This window comes from Hylobates moloch, unplaced genomic scaffold (genome assembly GCF_009828535.3).
Source record: "Hylobates moloch isolate HMO894 unplaced genomic scaffold, HMol_V3 SCAFFOLD_2, whole genome shotgun sequence".
NCBI lineage: Eukaryota > Metazoa > Chordata > Mammalia > Primates > Hylobatidae > Hylobates > Hylobates moloch.
The window spans coordinates 141,147,610-141,170,011 of NW_026652277.1; the positions used below are offsets into that span (position 1 = coordinate 141,147,610).

Below are 22,402 nucleotides of genomic sequence, written 5' to 3' on the forward strand. Positions count from 1 at the left end.
GGCCAGAGTTGAGGACTCAGGAGGGGAGTGCTGAGTGCTGCAGCCAAGATGTAGTAGGGCAGATCTGCTAGAATCTTGTTACTGGTATGAATTTTCCATTTCCCTGTGAGTAACACAGGAAGCCACTGAGAGGTTTAAGCAGAGAAGTTATACAATTCTGAGTGATGGTTTAAGAAAAACTTTGGCTGTTGCTAGGTGGTCAAGTGTGTCATTGGATTTTGTGATCAAACTGAAAGGGAGAAGACTTAGGGAAAAAATAATTCAGAACAAATATTCTTCTTCTGTTTTTTTTTTTTCCAAAAATTTCCTTGGAATTTTATTTGGGACTCTGGAAGGCACGCAACTTTATAGAAACATGGTAAGAGTACCTCCCTTCACATTGTAATTAGGTTGCTATGACAGAAAAGCTTTTTAAATTAAGGACTTCACTTGAGTTATGTGGCATAACTAAGCTGGCCTTCCAGGCTCTGAATCTTTTTTTTTTTTTGCCTTAACTTTTCTTTAGCGATAGCTGAATTATTCTCAGAAATCTGCTCTTCTCATTATCAACTGTTAACAACAAACAGCTAACAAGCAGCAATTCTACAGCACTTTCCAGTGACTACCTGAGACCTTTAGTCATACAATTTATTCACATAAATCAACAAATGCTTATCTAGTCTTATGCCAAAACCCTTGCCAGTGTTTGGAGTTTTTAAAACCTCCTTCCAGTAATACTAGGTGTGAGAGCAGTAAGTAAGAAAGTTCATAATTACGATAAGGACTTTGAGAAACGGTAAACGTGAAGCATGTAGGAATCAAGAGAGACATGCAACTCCCCATGGCTGAGTGGAGTGGAAAGCTACTCCTGGGGGATGTAACCTCAGATTGAGTCTAAAAGGGCCTGTGGGGCCCGGCATGAACTCTGGATAGCATGTGTTATTATAAATGCCAGCTGAAGGAACTGAGGTACAGTCATAGCTCATGCCTTGCAGATGTAGTTGAGATCTCAGTGATGCTATATCATTCATGAAGTAAATGTTGTAAAGGACTCTAGGTCTTATCTGTTTAAATTCAAACTTCTTCAAGATACCATACTACAGGCAGTGACCCAAGATTGTGGCCACTGCACTCTAGTCTGGACCACAGAGTAAGATCAGTTTCAAAAAAAAAAAAAAAAAAAAAAGACCGTTGTGAACGTTAGCTCCAGATAGACTGCAAGAACAAATCAGCAATCCCAAGAGGACCCACAGACCCTCTGAAGGAAGCAGACTGCTTTTGCAGGATCTGGGAGACACCTCAAATACCGAGAGTGCCCCAACTGTGAAAGTGGGAAAGGAAGACCCTCCTCTCCTGAATACACACCCCCCACTGTAGAAAATGATGGGCTGTTTGCAGGAGAAGTTTCCGACTTTATCAGGAGCTGAGTCAATTTGGAGAGTTGAGCAAAATGCAGGGGCTGAGGAAGCAGCAGAAAGACCCTGAGAGCTCGCTGGGTCCCCTAGCAGGCCATTCCTGCCTGGCACCACAGGGATACATCAGGAGGGTGGCCAGAAGAGCAAGGGGTAAAACCACAGGGACAAGAAAATCTCTAGCTGAACTTCGTTAACAATTTGAATGGGGTGAGAAGCCTTCTGGTCACAACTCAGGGGAGGGTGCAAATCTGGTGTGCAGACTCCACAGGCAGGGGAAGAACCAAGCCCTTTTCTTTTGCAGCTGGGAGGTGGGTAGCCTTGGGCAAGTTTTCAAGCCCATCTCGCCTTCTACCTGGAAACAGACTTGGGCTGTTGGCGGGGGACATGGTGGAAGTGAGACTGGCCCTTTGGATAGCTTGGGAGCTGGGTGAGGCCTGTGACTGCTGGCTTTCCCCGACTTCCCTGTCAACCTGCATGACTCAGCAGAGGTAGCCGTAATCCTCCTACTTACACAACTCCAGTGACCTGGGAATCTCACCCCCATCCCCCACAGCAGCCACAGCAAGACCCACCCAAGGAGAGTCTGAGCCCAGACATGCCTAGCCCTGACCCCATTTGATGGTCCTTCCCTACTCACCCAGGTAGCAGAAGACAAAGGGACCCACCCACTACTGGTCCCTCTCCATACTACTGCAGCTTACGCTCTCTGGAAAGCACCACCTCCTGCACCTTGGTGCAGGAGGCCAACCAGCACAATGATAGAGCATTAAACCACAAAAGCTAAGAACCCTCACCAGACTCCATTGCACTCCCCTGCCACCTCCACCAGAATAGGCACTGGTATTCATGGCTGAGAGACCCATAGATGGTTCACATAACAGGACTCTGTGCAGACAACCCCAGTACCAGCTCAGAGCCAGGTAGACTCACTGGGTGGCTAGACCCAGAAGAGAGACAACAATCACTGCAGTTTGGCTCACAGGAAGCCACATCCATAGGAAAAGGGGGAGAGTACTACATCAAGAGAACACCCTATGGGACAAAAGAATCTGAACAACAGCCTTCAGCCCTAGACCTTCACTCTGACAGAGCCTACCCAAATGAGAAGGAACCAGAAAACCAACCCTGGTAATATGACAAAACAAGGCTTCTCAGCACCCCCCAAAAATCATACTAGTTCACCAGCAAAGGATTCAAACCAAGAAGAAATCTCTGATTTACCTGAAAAAGAATTCAGGAGGTAGGTTATTAAGCTAATCAGGGCGGCACCAGAGAAAGGTGAAGCCCAGTGCAAGGAAATCCAAAAAACAATACAAGAAGTGAAGGGAGAAATATTCAAGGAAATAGATCGCTTAAAAAAAAATCAACAATTCAGGAAACTTTGGACACACTTTTAGAAATGTGAAATGCTCTGGAAAATCTCAGCAATAGAATTGAACAATTAAAAGAAAGAAATTCAGAACTCTAAGACAAGGTCTTTGAATTAACCCAATCCAACAAAGACAAAGAACAGTGAATAAGAAAATATGAACAAAGCCTCCAAGAAGTCTGGGATTATGTTAAATGACCAAACCTAAGAATAATCAGTTTTCCTGAGGAATAAGAAAATTCTAAAATCTTGTAAAACATATTTGGGGGAATAATCAAGGACAACTACCCCAGCCTTGCTAGAGACGTAGACATCCAAATACAAGAAGCACAAAGAACACCTGGGAAATTCATTGCAAAAAGATCATCACCTAGGCACATTGTCATCAGGTTATCCAAAGTTAAGATGAAGGAAACAATCTTAAGAGCTGTGAGGCAGAAGTACCAGGTAACCTCTAAAGGAAAAACCTATCAGATTAACAACAGATTTCTGAGCAGAAACCTTACAAGCCAGAAGGGATTGGTGCCCTATCTTCAACCTCCTCAAACAAAACAATCATCAGCCAAGAATTTTGTATCCAGTGAAACTAAGCATCATATATGAAGGAAAGATACAGTCTTTTTCAGACAAACAAATACTGAGAGAATTCACCATTACCAAGCCACTGGTACAAGAACTGCTAAAAGGAGCTCTAAATCTTGAAACAAATCCTGGAAACACATCAAAACAGAACCTCTTCAAAGCATAAATCACATAGGCCCTATAAGACAAAAATAGAAGTTAAAAAGCAAAAACAAAAAAACCAAAGTACACAGGCAACAAAGAGCACAATGAATGCAACGGTGCCTCACATTTCAATACTAACAGTGATGTAAATGGCCTAAATGCTCCACTTAAAAGATACAGAACCACAGAATGGGTAAGAAATCACCAACCAACTATCTGCTGCCTTCAGGAGACTCACCTAAGACTTAAGGACTCACATAAACTTAAAGGAAAGGGGTGGAAAAAGGCATTTCATGCAAATGGACACCAAAAGCAAGCAGAGATAGCTATTCTTATATCAGACAAGACAAACCTTAAACCAACAGCAGTAAAAAGAGACAAAGAGGGACATCATATAAAGGTAAAAGGTCTTGTCCAACAGGAAAATATTGCAATCCTAAATATATATGCACCTAACACTGGAGCTCCCAAAGTTATAAAACAATTACTAACAGACCTAAGAAATTAGATAGACAGCAAGACAAAAATAGTGGGGGGCTTTAATACTCCACTGACAGCACTAAACTGGTCATCAAGACAGAAAGTCAACAAAGAAACAATGGATTTAAACTATATCTTGGAACAACTGGACTAAACAGATATATACAGAACATTTCATCCAACAACCACAGAATACACATTCTATTAAATAGTGCATGGAACTTTCTCCAAGATAGATCATATGGTAGGCCATAAAATGAGCCTCAATAAATTTAAGAAATTTGAAATCAAGCATTCTCTCAGACCACAGTGGAATAAAACTGGAAATCAACTGCAAAAGGAATCTTAAAAACCATGCAAATACATGGAAATTAAATAACCTGCTCCCACATGAGCACTCCCAAAAACAAAATCAAGAAGGAAATTTAAAAATTATTTGAACTGAATGACAATAATAACCAACCTACCAAAACCTCTGGGCTACAGCAAAAGTGGTGCTAAGAGGAAAGTTCATAGCCCTAAATGCCTACATCAAAAAGACTAAAAAAGCAAAAATTGACTTCTAAGGTCACACCTCATAGAACTAGAGAAACAAGAGCAAACCAAACCCAAACCCAGCAGAAGAAAGAAATAACCAAGATCAGAGCAGAACTAAATAAAATTGAAACAAAAACAAAAAAATACAAAAGATAAATGAAACAAAAAGCTGGTTCTTTGAAAAGATAAATAAAATTGATAGACCATTAGCAAGATTAACCAAGAAGAGAAGACAGAAAATACAAATAACTTCACTAAGAAATGAAACAGGAGACATTACAATTGACACCACTGAAATAAAAAGATCACTCAAGGCTATTATGAACACCTTTACCCACATAAACTAGAAACCTAGAAGAGATGGATAAATTCCTAGAAAAATACATCCCTCCTAGTTTTTAAATCAGGAAGAATTAGATACCCTGAGTAGACCAATAACAAGCAGCAAGACTGAAATGGTAATTTAAAAATTACCAACAAAAAAAGGTCCAGGACCAGATGGATTCACAGAAGAATTCTACAAGACATTCCAAGAAGAATTGATGCCAATACTTTTGACACTATTCCACAAGATAGAGAAAAAGGAATTCTCCCCAGTTCATTTTATGAAGCCAGTATTACCTGAATACCAAAACCAGGAAAGGCCATAACCAAAAACGAAAACTACAGACCAATATCCTTGATGAACATAGATGTTAAAATCCTTAACAAAATACTAGCTAACCGAATCCAACAACATATCAAAAAGATAATCCACCATGATCAAGTGGGTTTCATACCAGGAATGAAGGGATGGTTTAACATATGCAAGTCAATAATTTCAATACACCACATAAACAGAATTAAAAACAAAAATCATATGATCATCTCAATTGATACAGAAAAAGCATTAGACATTATCCAGCATACTTTGTGATGAAAACTCTCAGCAAAATCAGCATTCAAGGGACATACCTTAATGTAATAAAAGCTTTCCATGAAAAACCCACAGCCAACATATACTGAATGGGTAAAAGTTGAAAGCATTCCCTCTGAGAGCTGGAACAAGACAAGGATGTCCACTCTCACCGCTTCTCTTCAACATAGTACTAGAAGTCCTAGCCAGAGCAATTAGACAAGAGAAAGAAATAAAGGGCATTCAAATCAGTAAAGAGGAAGTCAAACTGTCACTATTTGCTGATGATATGATCATTTACCTTGAAAAACCTAAAGACTCCTCTAGAAAGCTCCTAGAACTGATAAAAGAACTCAGCAAAATTTCCAGATACAAGATTAATGGACACAAATCAGCAGTTCTTCTATACATCAGCAGCAACCAAGCAGAAAATTAAATCAAGAACTCAAATCCTTTTACAATAGCTGCAAAAAAAAAAAAACCATAAAATAGTTAGGAATATGCCTAACCAAGGAGTCGAAAGACCTCTACAGGGAAAACTACAAAACAGTGCTGAAAGCAATCATAGACAACAAAAACAAATGGAAACACATCCCATGCTCATGGATGGGTATAATCAATATTGGGAAAATGACCATACTGCCAAAAGCAATCTGCAAATTCAATGCCATCCCCAATAAAATACCACCATAATTCTTCATAGAGTTAGAAAAACAATTCTAAAATTCATATGGAACCATAAAAGAGCCCACATAGCCAAAACAAGACTAAGCAAAAGGTACAAATCTGGAGGCATCACACTACCCGATTTCAAACTATACTATAAGGCCATAGTCACCAAAACAGCATGGTACTGTTATAAAAATAGGCACATAGATCAATGGAACAAAATAGAGAACCCATAAATAAACCCGAATACTTACAGCCAACCAATCTTCGACAAAGCAAACAAAACATAAAGTGGGGAAAAGGTACCATTTTCAACAAATGGTGCTGGGATAACTGGCTAGCCACATGTAGGAGAATGAAACTGGATCCTCATCTCTCACTTTATACAGAAATCAACTCAAGATGGGTAAAGGACTTAAACCTAAGACCTGAAACTATAAAAATTCTAGAAGATAACATTGGAAAAACCCTTCTAGACATTGCCTTAGGCAAAGATTTCATGACCAATAACCCAAAAGCAAATGCAATAAAAACAAAGATAAATAGCTGGAACCTAATTAAACTAAAGAGCTTTATCACAGCAAAAGGAATAGTCGGCAGAGTAAACAGACAACCCACAGAGTGAGAGAAAATCTTCCCAACCTATACATCTGACAAAGGACTAATATCCAGAATTTACAACAAACTCAAACAAGACAGTAAGAAAAAAAAGACAATCTCATCAAAAAGTGGGCTAAGGACATGAATAGACAATTCTCAAAAGAAGATAATACAAATGGCCAACAAAAATATGAAAAAATGCTCAACATCACTAATGATCAAGGAAATGCAAATCAAAACCACAATGCGATACCACCTTACTCCTGCAAGAATGGCCATAATAAAAAAAAAAAAATCAAAAAACAGTAGATGTTGGCATGTATGTGGTGATTAGGGAACACTCCTACACTGCTGGTGGGGATGTAAACTAGTACAGCCACTATGGAAAACAGTGTGTAGATTCTTTAAAGAACTAAAAGTAGAACTACCATTTGATCCAGCAATCCCACTACTGAGTATCTACCCAAAGGAAAAGAAGTCATTATTTGAAAAAGATACTTGAACACACGTTTATAGCAGCACAATTCACAATTACAAAATCGTGAAACCAACCCAAATGCCCATCAATCAATGAGTGGATAAAGCAACTGTGGGGTGGGGGTGTGTGTGTGTGTGTGTATGTGTGTGTGTGATGGAATACTACTCAGCCATAAAAAGGAATGAATTAACAGCATTTGCAATGACCTGGATGAGACTGGAGACTATTATTCTAAGTGAAGTAACTCAGGAATGGAAAACCAAACATCGTGTGTTCTCTCACTGATATGTGGGAGCTAAGCTATAAGGACACAAAGACATAAGAATGATACAATGAACTTTGCGGACTTGGGGGAAGAGTGGGAGGGGGACGAGGGATAAAAGACTACAAATATGGTGCAGTGTATACTTCTTGGGTGATGAGTGTACCAAAATCTCACAAATCACCACTAAAGAATTTACTCATGTAACCAAATGCCACTTGTACTCAATAACTGATGGAAAAATGTTAAAAAATGATATCATACTACCTTTTTCCCTTTGAGCCTCAAAAAGGTGTGATGAAAGGATTTTAATAATAACTTTATTTTACATGGTCAAACAAGGTAAAAAAATATGTTTTAGTTTGGGTTGGAACTACAGTAATTTCAAGACGATAAGAAATTATACTATTAGAATAAAGCACATGAGCTTATATGCACTAGAATATACTTCATTCTCAGGTAAAAGTCTACACATCTTATAACCTGTGAGGAAATGGGCTCAGGAAAGATGACGAATGTGGCCAACTTCACAGGTCATGAGTCAGGGGTCCCCAACCCCTGTGCTGCAAGCCAGTATTGGTCAGTGCCCTGTGAGGAACTGGGGTGCACAGCAGGAGGTGAGCAGAATGCAAATGAGCATTACTGCCTGAGCTCCACCTCCTGTCAGATCAGCAGCTGCATTAGATTCCCATAGGAGAGCAAACCCTCTTGTGAACTGCACATGTGAGGGATCTAGGTTGCATGCTCCTTATGAGAATCTAATGCCTGATGATCTGAAGTGGGACAGTTTCATGATGAAACCATCCCTCCCCTCACCCCTGTCCCTGGGAAAATTGTCTTCCAGGAACCAGGTTCCTGTTGCCAAAAAGGTTGGGGAATGCTGATGTAAGTGACAGAACAAAGATTTAAATCTAAAGATGATCACAAACCCTGTTTCTCTCCTGCAACATAGATAATGAAGCTGGAGATAGATATACTCTATGAAAAACTTTCAAGCTGATCGAGTCATGGGCAGAAAGGAAGTGCCACCTTTTATTTCATCAGCGCCAAACTTATCTTTTAGCTGTCTCACAACCAAAGTTATTTGACTTCACAATTTTTTTCGTATTTCTGAATTTAGTATGCAAAAAGAAATGCAACGAGAAAGATTATTTAATACATTTCAAATTGCAAAACCATTTCTATGTTAATTAAACTTAGCATTTAAAGTGGATAAGGTAGATTTCTCCCAAACCTTTTGAAAATGATAAAGCTTTTTAAATGAGTGATTGCATTTATTTAAAATGGGTTGTGTTTATATAGCTGAGGGGTGCCACATCTGTTCTTTCTCACTTTCTATATAGAAGTGAAACAAAAAAGACAACCACTGTGTGTGTGTGTGTGTGTGTGTGTGTGTGTGTGTGTGTTAGAGAAACAGAGAAGGAAAGAGGAGCGAGACTGGAGAAGGAAAGAGAGATGCTATATTTTATTTTTCCACTCAGTGCTTTTGCATTTCAGAAGGCAAATGCTCAAAGTTTACTGACTTGGACTCAGAGGAGAAGCTCAATTCACATGCGCTTGTCTCTTTAGATAACTCCATAAATTACAATTGCTTTTGTTTGTTTGTTTGGTGTTGCTGACATTTGGAAATTCTTAAAAAACTCTTTTAAATTTTTATGCAGAATCATTGCTTACTCAAGATGTTTTATTGTAAGATTTCCCAAAGTGTCTTGTAGAAATAATAAAGAAAACATAGATATAAGTTTCTTTTCTAACAACTTTTCATTTACAATATCATGTTACTTACATAAAATTACTTTTTCCATATTTTATCTATATGTTTTTCTACATTTTTCTGTAATTGGAAATGGATTGCAAGAATATTTCATTACATTTAAAATGTCAAGGATGCCTAGAAACATTAGAAAATTGAGCTTTTTCTTTTCATGACTAAATTATCAGCACAAGAAAAAGTTGGTTGCAACTCAAAACCAAAACATACATTACCTTAAAGTACTATTTCAAAGATACTGCTATTTTTATAACAGTTTTGGACTTGATTTATTAAATAAATTAGTAAGACCCAATAGCTATTTTAAAATATGATTTGACTTTAAAATAAAAAATTACTAGTATATGGGACACATGTATAAGTCTGATTTTCAAATGAAGCCTTTCAATTTTTAAAATTTGCCTAATGGATATCCATTCTTAAAATAGAAGCAAGTGCCCACATAAAGACTGCAACTTTTTAAGTTGTAATCATTTCAATATGCTGAATTCAGGCTTATTTGAACTGATACACTACATGAGAGATTTTACCATCTCTTATGGATTAAAACAAACTAGTAACACATTATGTCTTCTACTTCTTAATATAAGATTTATTCTAGTAAATTAAAAATGTTTTTATATAAAATTCTCATTTAATTGAAGCAGGCTTTTTTTTTTTTTTTTTTTTTTTTTTTTTGAGACAGGGCCTCACTTTGTTACCCAGGCTAGAGTGCAGTGGTGGGATCTCGGCTCACTGAAGCCTCTGTTTCCCAGGCTTAAGTGATCCTCCCACCTCATCCTCCTGAGTAGCTGGGACTACAGGCATACACCACCATGCCCGGCTAATTTTTATATTTTTTGTAGAGATAGGGTTTCGCCATGTTGCCCAGGCTCGTCTCTAACTCCTGGGCTGAAGCAATCCACCCACCCTGGCCTCCCAAAGTGTTGGGGATTACAGCATTCCTTATCCTTTATTAAATGAGCAATTTCCAAGACTGTTTACTCCATCTACGTAAAATACAGTTGGTCTTGAAGATGCAGCCACTGTTCTCACTCTTTCTAGAGAGGGAAAGGATGATGCCATTTGGAATTGTAAGAAGCTGGTATAATAGGAAGAAATATTTACGTCAAACAGACCAGATCGCAAACAAATGTTTTATAAGGAAAAATTGGTACTTGTCAGCAAGAGCATTGGGGGAAACATTCTTTTTTATAAAATGTTTTATGAGAAAATTTGCTGACACAAGGAAGTTTCATTCAGAATTCCATAACAAGAAAGCGATTAGATCAAATTCGCTCAAATTCACAAACTGTGTCATCCTTAATTTCTTCTTTGGTCTTTTACAGGTCAAAATGCAAGTAAAAAACCATTTCTTTTATACTAGCATTAACAGTTAGGAAAGGGCTGTGAGTCAGGAAACTGGCCCTGATCTCAACAGAAGGCCCTTTTCCTGTTTCCCCCATCATAGGGAACATTCTTGGTCTTCAGAGTAAATATCTCTTGCTACTGAACAGTCAAGACAGACAAATGCCCCTAGCTATCTTGGCAGATGTAGAGGGTAAGAAAAACAAAACTACTTCCTCTTATGGATACGACAGTGAGAAAAAGTTAATTGTTTTCACAAAAGATCTTTTTAATAATCAATAACAGGAAATCAAAACCAATATAACAAAATAAGAAAGTTGTAAGTTTAGAGATACAAGTTTCTTGTCTATTAAAATATACTTATAGCTCATAATTCATGGGGAACTCTCATTTCTTTCCCTTTTCATTTTCCTTTTTTTTTGATGCTTTGCTACCTATTTTTTGTGTTTTTAAGAAAATTCACTAACAGTTATTAATACTTACCTACTTTTCCATGACACTAAGCTGAATTATACTTGTTCTAACATATTAACTCAAATATACCTATGTTACCTCAGGCCAAGCCCTAGTACAGTGTTTCAATTAAAAAAATAAAAAACAAGAGTCTAAAATTCTAAGAAAAAATTGAAGACATGTTTAAATATTTATTGAAATATCTCAAATAGTCAACATCATATGACCCAAAACAAAATATTCTAAAGATTCCATTCTTAATCTAGTTTCCCAAGCCTCTGCCATCACAGCTTTCTCTCCAAAATTCTTTTTTCTTCCGAAAGCACTACTAAATCCTACTGGTAAATATCATCTGGCAGATGAGGAAACCCAGTCTTTCAGAGATTAAGGGAACTAATAAAAATCTTACAGTTGACCCTTTAGTTCAAACTCATGACTACTGCATCCTCATTTATACGTAGCAGAGAGAAAATTTAGAGTCAAGAGTAGATAAGCATAATTTTCTAATTGACAAATCTAAATTTTCCTGGCCAATCTTTGTGTTATCCATCTCTCTGGAGCTCTGGGGCCTGTTATACCCTTTTCTCTTTCATATTCTCTCATCCTTGGCTTTATCAGTTTGTATTCTAATGATATTTGTGATAGCTAATTTTATGCATCAATTCGGCTAGGCTTTGGTAACACTTATTTGATCAAAGATAAGGATAGATGTTTCTATGAAGGTAGTTTTTAGATGTAATTCACATTTAAATCATAGACTTTGAATAAAGCAGATTACCCTCTGTAATGTGGGATGGGCCTTGTCTAATCAGTTGAAAGCCTTAAAGAAAAAAGACTGAAGTCCCCCAAGGAGGAAGGAAGTCTTCTTTCAGACTGCCTTCAGACTCAAGACTGCAAAATTAACTATTCCCTGGGTCCTCAGACTGCCTGCATGCCCTTCAGATTTTGGACTTACTAGCCCCTGCAGCTGCATCAGCCAATCCTTTAACATAAATAATATTTTTTCAATAGATAGATAGAGAGATAGATGTCTCCTACTGGTTTTGTTTCTCTGGAGAATGCTGACTAAATCAATGTGTTCTACATTTCCTTTCTTGGGTCTATGCTGTGTTCTAGACAGCCTCAGATTGATGGCTGACCTGCTCTTTAGTTATATTTGAAGCTAACCTTTGTATGACAGTGTTTTTGAGATCATTTGCTCTTTAGGAAATTGATGAGTATTAACAGAAATAGAAATATTTCTGTGATTAAAAAAACAAACATGGGAACACTGGTTTAAAAAAGTTAAACAGATTTCCCTAATATACAGAATTTTTGGATCCTTTGATATATGTGTGTGTGCATTGTGAATGCAAAAGAGAAAAATAATATATTAAGCTGCCCAAAAGTGTTTCGTCATGAAAACTGTTTTTAACAAATAATATCATAGAACTGGAGTTTCTCATAACATACTCCAAGAAATGCTGTGCTAGGGCTAACTTATGACTTCAATATCTATATCTCCCTCATTTGTAAACTCCTGACTCATATATTCAGTTGTCCACTGCAGATTACCACTTGTGTGGATCAAGCTCAACATCCTGCCTGACATGTAGTCTCCATGTTCTCTCCAGGTCCCTCTCCACCCTGACCCTTATGGGTTACATTAATCAAGCCCCATGTCCTCTGAATGTGGGCTGTTTTGGCCTATGAGAGCAACATCAAGAGATAATAGAGTAAGACAAAGAGAGAGATCTGGGCATTTATTCTCTAGTTTCCTCCCAGGCTCACTGAGGATTTTACATACATCATTTTACAGAGTGTTGGTTGGTGGTTGTGGTCCCCTGCTGAAGGACACGACCTCCAGATGTTCTGATTGGACATCTCTTCCCTAAAGTTATATGGCTTTCCGGATGTCTAAACCATTCTATTCTCTTGTCTCTTCAGGCATAGGAGTGATAAAGCCTTCCTACTTTGGCTAGCTCTGGGTTGCTCCACCATAATCCTGCAAACCTTTAAAAATACTATATTCATTTAACTCTTTTAATCACTAATGTAAGTGTTCCAGGGACCCCAATACACCCAGCAAGCCCCACATGTAACTCATTATTATCTCTCAAAACCTGTTCTTATTCTTAATGCCATTCAATTAACCAAATCAGATAAGAACTTTAGCAATTATACTCAGCTCTAACACTTAATTGCCATTTTAGGAGAATGGAAATAGACTGAGCCTTGGTAGGAGACACCTGGCTTCCAATTCCAGCTATACCATTTTTAGCGCTGTGTTATCTTAGGCAATTTACTTGATTTCTCCGATCTTCTCTTTAAAATGACATAAATCATATTCACTACTTGCAGTTGTTTTGAGAGTAAAATGTGATTGTTTAAAAAGAAAAGTAGCATAAGTTTTCCCAAGGGCAGTATTCTGCTAAATTTGTCTTATACTCCAAACTCTTAAGCTCACCACTCACCAATTCATCCTTTCTATAGTTGACACATAATCCTAAAGACAGAGTTAATCATACTACTCTCTGCTCAATTGCTTAAGCAGTACCACGCAGTCTATCAGGACATGTAAAAGCTTTAGCTGTGTATACAAAGCGTTCCAAGATACGGTTCCAGTCCTGTATTGAAAAATTTTATTAGAGTTTTATCTATACTGACCAATGTCATGAAGGCAATCACCTTACTAGCTTCTATGGATACCAATAAAGAACTACCATAAAATTAATGGTTTTTTATATGTATAAGAAATTTCCTGATATAAAAAATATTAACAGCAACCAATGGTTGAGTATCTAACTGTGCTAGAAAATGTGCTATATTGTTATTAGCAACTCTTTAAGTTAAATAGGTGGTAAAAGTAGTTTGGTTTATATATTTTATCATAATTGGTAACTAAAGGGCAATCCTATTAAAAATCTAAATAGTCTCTAAAAGATATGACTTTATTTCTCCACAAAACAAAGCAAATTATATTGACCTGAAGTTCAATAAAATCTATTGTGTCAGAGTTAATGAAATAAAAATTGAGGCCAAATTTCTATTTTATTATTTTATTTTTTTACTTCTCAGGATATATCTTACTGAGGAGCTAAGGTAATAAAGTTCTTGGTTTAATAGAATTGTAAATAAAACCTTACTAGCTCCTGTAGAATATTGTCTTCAGATGCATCCTATGGTAAAAAATTATCTTATAATAAATTTTATATAATATTCCTTTCTCCTCTGTATCTATACAAATTCAACTAACTTACTCTTTATGGCTCAATGAAAGACTTGCAGTTTCACTTGACAACCTTGCCTCATTTATATCTCATCTTCCTCCTAACTTTTACAGCCTTTATGATTTATGTAACTTATTTTTGTGTTTCAGTAAATAATGCTTCATAGTATTATCCATTGTCCCAACAAGTTTAACATCTCTATCATATCTACAGTTGCTATTTAACCACTAGGCAAAGCTATGTAGGGTTCACTCTGTTCTTCTGGCAGTTTATTACCAATCTACCAGCCTGAAAAATACAGGTGTTAAATCTTTGGGTATAAAAGCATAGAGGGACTTTAGAGACTAAGTTTGGTTCATAGGTGAAGAAATTGAGGTCCTAAGAAGTCAACTGATTTGTCAAAGACCATACAACTCATTAGTATCAAAGTTGAGATTGGACAGGACTCTGGTCTTCTCTCTAGAGTTCTCTTGTTCACATACAAGTGTTAGCATTTATAATATTATTTATAATTGCAAGACTAAGTACTATTATATATTTATTCAACGATATAGGGTACTTGATAGTAATTTACCTTTCTCTATTCGACTTCATTCATGTAAATTGCAGCTATTTAATGAAATATTAAAAGTAATTTAAGTATAACTTAACTTCTTCTTTCCACATCTTTGCCACAACAGAGGAGTCCTGGTAATTTTATACTAAATGCCCAATAATTATGTGTCCGGAATTGGTGGGTTCTTGTTCTCACTGACTTCAAGAATGAAGCTGCGGACTCACCAGTGTTACAGTTCTAAATGTGGCGCGTCTGGAGTTTGTTCCTTCTGATGTTCGGATGTGTTCGGAGTTTCTTCCTTCTGGTGGGTTCCTGGTCTTGCTGGCTCAGGAGTGAAGCTGCAGACCTTCGCGGTGAGTGTTACAGTTCTTAAGGCGGCATGTCTGGAGTTGTTTCGTTCCTCCCGGTGGGCTGGTGGTCTCGCTGGCTTCAGGAGTGCGGCTGCAGACCTTTGCGGTGTTACAGTTCTTAAGGCGGCGCGTCTGGAGTTGTTCATTCCTCCTCGTGGTCTCGCTGGCTTCAGGAGTGAAGCTGCAGACCTTCGTGGTGAGCGTTACAGCTCATAAAAGCAGTGTGGACCCAAAGAGTGAGCAGTAGCAAGATTTATTGCAAAGAGCAAAAGAACAAAGTTTCCACAGTGTGAAACGGGACCGGAAGGAAGTTGCCGCTGCTGGTTCCGGCAGCCTGCTTTTATTCTCTTATCTGGCCCCACCCACGTCCTACTGATTGGTAGAGCCGAGTGGTCTGTTTTGACAGGGCGCTGATTGGTGCGTTTACCATCCCTGAGCTAGACATAAAAGTCCTCCACGGCCCCCTCAGATCAGTTAGATAAAGAGTATGGACACAAAGGTTCTGCAAGGCCCCACCAGAGCAGCCAGACACAGAGTGTCGATTGGTGCATCCACAAACCTGAGCTAGACATAAAGGTTCTCCACATCTCCACCAGACTCAGGAGCCCAGCTGGCTTCACCCAGTGGATCCTGCACTGGGGCTGCAGGTGGAGCTAACCGCCAGTCCCGTGCTTGCACTCCCCAACCCTTGGGTTGTTGATGGGACTGGGCGCTGTGGAGCAGGGGGTGGCGCTTGTCGGGGAGGCTCGGGCTGCACAGGAGCCCATGGAGGGGGTGGGAGGCTCAGGCATGGCGGGCTGCAGGTCCCGAGCCCTGCCCCGCGGGAAGGCAGCTAAGGTCCGGTGAGAAATCAAGCGCAGCGCCGGTGGGTCGGCACTGCTGGGGGACCCAATACACCCTCCGCAGCCACTGGCCTGGGTGCTAAGCCCCTCACTGCCCAGGGCTGGCAGGGCCGGCCGGCTGCTCCGAGTCGGGGGGCCCGCCAAGCCCACGCCCACCCGGAACTCCAGCCAAGCGCCGCGCGCAGCCCCGGCTCCCGCTCGCGCCTCTCCCTACACGCTCCCTGCAGGCTGAGGGAGCCGGCTCCCGCCTTGGCCAGCCCAGAAGGGGGCCCCCACAGTGCAGCGTGGGCTGAAGGGCTCCTCAAGTGCCACCAAAGTGGGAGCCCAGGCAGAGGCGGCACGAAGAGCGAGCCAGGGCTGTGAGGACTGCCAGCATGCTGTCACCTCTCAATTACATGTGGGTGAAAGTAGTGGGAAAGAAATTATCTGGTATTGTTGATTAAAGATGAATGGAATCATATATGGTGATTTTGCTTATACAAGGATTTTATGAAACAGCTTTTCTGCCTTCCTTGGTAATTGGGAAGAGGGTGGGCAACATTGCCTGAAGTTGTTCTGTTTAACAACTGAGGATTCTGAGAAATACAGTTCTCCGGGTAAGAGGTTAGCAGGAATGCTGAAAAACATTTGATGATAAAGGACCTTTCATGCTAAGAGCTAAAATCACCTATAAAGTTAATAGTATAACATACTATTTGATTTGAGGAAAAAACTCACGAGTCAGCCCCATTTGTGAAAGAAATGGATAACTACAGTATCCTTTGAACTTGTAGGCATTTCAGCCCTAGTAAGAGCTCCCAATAGACATGGGAATTCAAAATTGTTTAAAAGATGAGAATTAATATTATATTTACATTAGGTTCATTTTAAATTAGTTTCAGTTATATCCATAATTAAATACAAATTGACAACAATGAGCAGAATGATGATGTGAAGTGGTTATTTTATAAGATCTTTTCAAAACCTATTGTAGCCAATTTTTGCTGGCCAAACAAATTCTAAAACATAAAATAAGAGTCAAAGGAAATAAATGATTTAATATATAATTAGTCCCTTTGTATCAAAAAATTCAAAGTAATAAAAACTTCATTATGGCAGAGAAAGCATGCAATGTGGGGACAACACAGAAATCCAAGAAAGGCAAGACCAATTTCAAGGCACTAAATAAGTGGACTGAGATAAGAAGTGCACAGATACTTCCCAGAACAAACTAAGTACTGTGGAAGTTTTGTTTCTTAAGTGCTATGAAAGCACAAAGAAAGCTTTTATGGGCTTTAAAGATGTGTAGTATTGGCTTTACAGATTTGTAGTATTCTTTTACCCATAAAGAGAGCCACATTTGTTTTAGATTTCTACTAATGAAGTTTTATTTGTTTCTAGTCTCCTGTGAACAAATTTAATAATCTAGTCTCTACATGAGCTCTACTTTTAAAAAACATTAAAATTGAAATATGTACATTCTCCTACATTTTGACCTGTTATAATTGTATTCCTCAAATATAATAGCATACTTTAGTGCCACATGAAAGTTCCTCCTTTTTACTTAAAGCCTTTTTTTTTTTTTCTTTTTGCAACTTGGTTCTAAGGAAGTTCCAGACTAAAATAGTGCATCAAGAGGACTGGCATAATCAGCCTCACTAAAAACAGCCTGATTAATACTAAATATGTCCTAGCTCCTAATCAATTATGTTAATGAAGTCATAGGCAGCACATCTGCAAGCCCTGACAAAGCCCATGATCTCAGCATTGCCTGATAATATAGACTCCCCGAGCTGCTCAGGGTTAGCAGCCTTCCAGCTTTCAGAGAAGACACTGACAAAGGCTTGTGATCCTCAAACCTTGTTATTTTATTCATCACAGCCTATTACTAGGTTCTGGGATGAAATGTCAAATTACATTGCTCTTTAAATACAATAACAGGAGCTCACACCTGTAATCCCAGCACTTTGGGAGGCCGAGGCGGGTGGATCACGAGGTCAGGAGATTGAGACCATCCTGGCTAACAAGGTGAAACCCTGTCTCTACTAAAAATACAAAAAATTAGCCAGGCATGGTGGTGGGCACCTGCAGACCCAGCTACTCGGGAGGCTGAGGCAGGAGAATGGCGTGAACCTGGGAGGCGGAGCTTGCAGTGAGCCGAGATGGTGCCACTGCACTCCAGCCTGGGCAGCAGAGAGAGACTCCGTCTCAAGAAAAAATAAATAAATAAATACAATAACAGAACCTAAGCATCCTACTTAACAAATGACACATCCTTTTCCAAGTGACAGATTGCTAAGCAAAATATTTGCTACTTGGTGTTTTATGAGCCTCTGCTAGGAGATAACTTGGCATCAAACACTTGAATAATCGGACTATCGAAGTCTCCCTCAAGTTGGGAAATCTGAATTCCTTGTTTTATGTCCATCTGGAAACAACAACAGAATTAGAATCCCATGAAAAATTAAGGCAATGCTATTATTTATAGGTGTTGTCTTGTACAATGAACATTTTGGCGAGTGAGATAGTCGGTTTTGTGTCAAATTCTCTTAAGTCATATGAACTATTATAGTCCAAATGCCAAAAGAAATGTAATTCTGATTTTTTTGGTCTATTTTCTTTCTTTTTTTTTTATTTTTGGACTGGTTGTTTCTAAATCACTTGTTTACTCTCTAGGTAAGTGATATACGATCGTAACCTCTTCCTGGATGAATCCTCATGAGTGTCATCACTTAGTCTCAAGGGATGGCCAAAGCCAATGGGCAGTTGTTGAGCTGAGTGGGAAGATCTTGAACAAGCAGGCTGGAGTGTCCACAATGCACACAGAAGATCCTTTCCAATGTGGGACTGAGCTAGGGGTTTCTACCCCTTTCTAGGGTGGCTGTGATCTGAGGAAGACCTCCGTTTGTACTCTTGTAAAAAATTAATGATGCTTTAGCTTTAATTACTGGTGCTTTATGTCGGCAAATTGAGTCTTGACAGAGAAGGAACTGTTTTCTATTCATCTCTGAATCTCCAGTATTTTGGACAATATCTGAAATGATCTCATGTTTGGGATTTAATAAAAGTTTAAGAAATGAATGAAGACTCAAAGAAATGACTTTAAAGTTCCAGCAAAATTTATTACAATGCTGATCTTGAGACATCATATTTTCAAGAATTATTAGTAGTATTAACCACCAGTTGTATATAGTGCTTATAAACTATACATATACATAAAACAGTATTTGTGTGTGTGTGAGTGTGTGTGTATATATATATTTCAATCCTCACAATAACGCTAGGAGATCAGTGCTCTGCTTATATCATCTTAGAGATGGCAAAACTCATAAAGAGTTAATTTAAATAACTTTCCAAATTTACAAAGCTAGGAAAAGGTGGAGCTCAGATTCAAACCCAGCAACTCTGGCACCAGCCTCTTCAGAGTTGTGGTAAAACTGCAAGAGTTGCAAGGCATAGTCTTATCTATTTGTCCCTATATTTTTTTGCTTGATTCCCAAAGTGCTAGAGTGGGCATCCTTCTGGAAGCTGAGGGTCACTAATACAGAATCTTAAGGGGATGTTTTTGGTTTTCTAAAAGAAGCAAATTGCAATTTTAGGAAAAGTAAATTATAGTTTAGACAAACTAAAAGTATTTAAGAAAATATTGGATTTTGCTGTTGCTTTGTGACTATTCTTGTTGTTGTTGTTCCTCTACATTCTATTTTATCTACAATAGAGATCTTTTTTTTTTTTTATTATACTTTAGGTTTTAGGGTACATGTGCACAATGTGCAGGTTTGTTACATATGTATCCATGTGCCATGTTGATTTCCTGCACCCATTAACTCGTCATTTAGCATTAGGTATATCTCCTAATGCTGTCCCTCCCCCCTCCCCCCATACAATAGAGATCTTTAAGAAAAAAAAAGTACTTGCCTTCAAGGGTAGGTGATGCCGGAGTGGGTCTGGAAGCTTGTTCTGTCGGTAATGGAGGTGGAATGGCTGGGCTTTGTCCTATACAATGTAGAAGCAGGCATTGGAAAAAAAAAGTATTAACAAATCTGATATCCACAACTAAAAAGCTAGATCTGTCCCCTACATGCATAATTCATAATACCAAGCCAAGTATAAATCATATTATTACGCAAAAAGAAAGCTATTATTAAGTGAGATCTTTAAGAAGATACCTTCGCAGATTCAGTTATCTTCAGAGCCATTTCTGAATATATTATTTTCCATAGATGGATATGCAATGTTAAATATATCTACTGGGCTTCATTAATGGAAAATGTACATGTACTCAAATTAAGCAATTTATTTTTAATATACACACTAAATTATGGAAAAGAAAGTCTCAGAAGCTGAGGGGGAATCTTAATATAAAATTAATCATTATTTTTTTCCATTTAACTAAAAATTCTCAAATGATATAATATGAGCAATAAAGAAGGTTGAAATTCATAGGCCTTTTGATATTGAACAGATACATTTTTTCCTGCCATAATAAATGACCTGTAGTTAAGTAAATAATGAGCCAAAGAGAAAATATATCCTGTTTTATAGAATCTTGAAATCTTCTCTCAAGTCTCTGAGCTTATTACGAACTGCCAAAAAAAAAAAAAAAAAGAGAGAGAGAGAGATAAAGAAAAAAACCCAACAATCATTTCCAAGTACTTCTTTCTCCCGAGTGATTTCTTTAATTAACCAATACCATCCAGGCCACGAACTCTCAACATTAGCTATCATATGATCCCATATAAATTGCTTGCAAAACATTTTATCACTACTTTTCATTCCATAAACTTCTGCTGTGTTTTTTATCCAGAAATCAACATGCAACATGGGCATGTGTACCTTCTAAAATCTCACTGACAACTAGATATTATCAAATGTCAGCAGACCTGCCTGCTTACTGAAAGTTTTCCTTTTTTAGAATTCACCAAAATTAGTTATCTATGGTGTAATATGGTTTAGCAAGCAAGGTAATTAGAGTTGCACAAACACCACATTTCAGGCCTAGGCCCTCATGCCACATGGAGCTCTGTTCATCATATATGGTTCTTGTAGTTGTTACACCCATACAGGTTGATTACTGAGCATGTTTAAGTATGTATAGAAGCCAAACATACTGTTTCATAACTTACAGGCCATATGCCTAGAAAAATATCCATTTATAATATTGTTAATTTCTTTCCTTATGGAAGTAAAGATTGACTTAAATATAATATAACATGGAAGTTTATTTTTTAGTTAGCAAATAAAAAAATAAGGCTGGGAACACTAAAGAGAAGGTTGATCCACATTATCTTTCCCTAGCTAACATTTATATAGTGTTTACTGTGCGCCAAGAATGATCCAAATGGTTTTTCTGTATTAAGTCATTTAATCTTCACAAGCTCTTTAGGATGTGCATATTAGTCTCATTTTATAGTTTTTAAAACTGAGGTTAACTGGAGTTTAGGCTTCTCAGCTCCTAATAAGTGGAATTGGATTTCAATGCAGGTTCCCAAGTTGCAGTTCTTAAAGTTCCTCTCAGATTGCCTAAGCCTAACAGAAGGGTCATCTATCAGGAGTCCATGACTATAGCTGACGAGGGACAGAGGAGTGAAGCCTCTACTCTAAGTTTCTACTTTCTCAGTGGGTCAAAGGGATATATACTTGGAAAGATCTATTCCTCAACCTTGTTTGAGGGCCATTCTTGAAAAAATAATTCTAAGGCAGGGTGGTATTTTGTAGCTTTGAAAATAAGCTACAAGGACAAAGAAGGAATCAGTTAAATGACCAAACTTTTAAAATACAAGTGTCCATAAATATACATCAATTGTTTCTAAATACGAAGATAGATCGATATCTTCATAGAATGGTGCCTGTTGAGTCTAAGCTGCTTTCTACCCTGTCATATACCTCGGTGAATAGTAGTGGGTGTATAATTATAGTCTTTTATAGTCTTGTTGAGTTATTGAGGAACTTATTATACAATATATAAAATTATTTCCCTGGAAATTTCACATAATTTACACTATTACATATATTTAGATTTATCTGAAGGAAATATAAAGTTATTATTTTATTTAAAACAACTTTATTGCATACTTATTATATACTAGCACTGAAGAATTACTAAACCCCAACCCTGCCTTCAAGAAGTTCCCAACATACTGGCTGAAACAGACCTCTAGACAGATCATTATATGATAGTGTGTTGAAGGAAAATCATATAGACAAAGGATATACTGCAGAAAGAGTCTTGAAAGAGAGTCAGTTAACAGCCTAAAAGGAGCCTGCCAGGTAAGGAAGGATGGGGAAGACGGAGGGATTCCAGGTGGAAGGTATGTGGTAAATTTAAAAAAAAAAAAAGCCTGGATGCCAAAATATATATATTTATTAAAACACACAAACTGGTGCTTCCGCAGCATAAAGTGCAATATGCAGTTGATATCAGAAATTCTCCACAACTATAATGCTCTTTTTATTCTGCTTTCTAACATGGCTGATGGCATGGT

At 38.1% G+C, this 22,402-nt stretch overlaps 1 protein-coding gene and 1 long non-coding RNA gene across 3 annotated transcripts in view; one reads left to right on the top strand and one right to left on the bottom strand.

The window, feature by feature from the left end:
- TRDN (triadin) overlaps nt 1–22,402 on the bottom strand; it is a 284,355-nt gene that overhangs the window by 99,070 nt on the left and 162,883 nt on the right. For both annotated transcript variants that reach the window (XM_058430587.1, XM_032158166.2), the window contains one exon: nt 19,836–19,913. In XM_058430587.1, coding sequence (XP_058286570.1) covers nt 19,836–19,913 — 78 coding nt within the window. The remainder of the gene's footprint in view (nt 1–19,835; nt 19,914–22,402) is intronic.
- The window catches only part of LOC116471642 (uncharacterized), a 34,957-nt gene that overhangs the window by 8,285 nt on the left and 4,270 nt on the right, over nt 1–22,402 (top strand). The window lies entirely within an intron of this gene.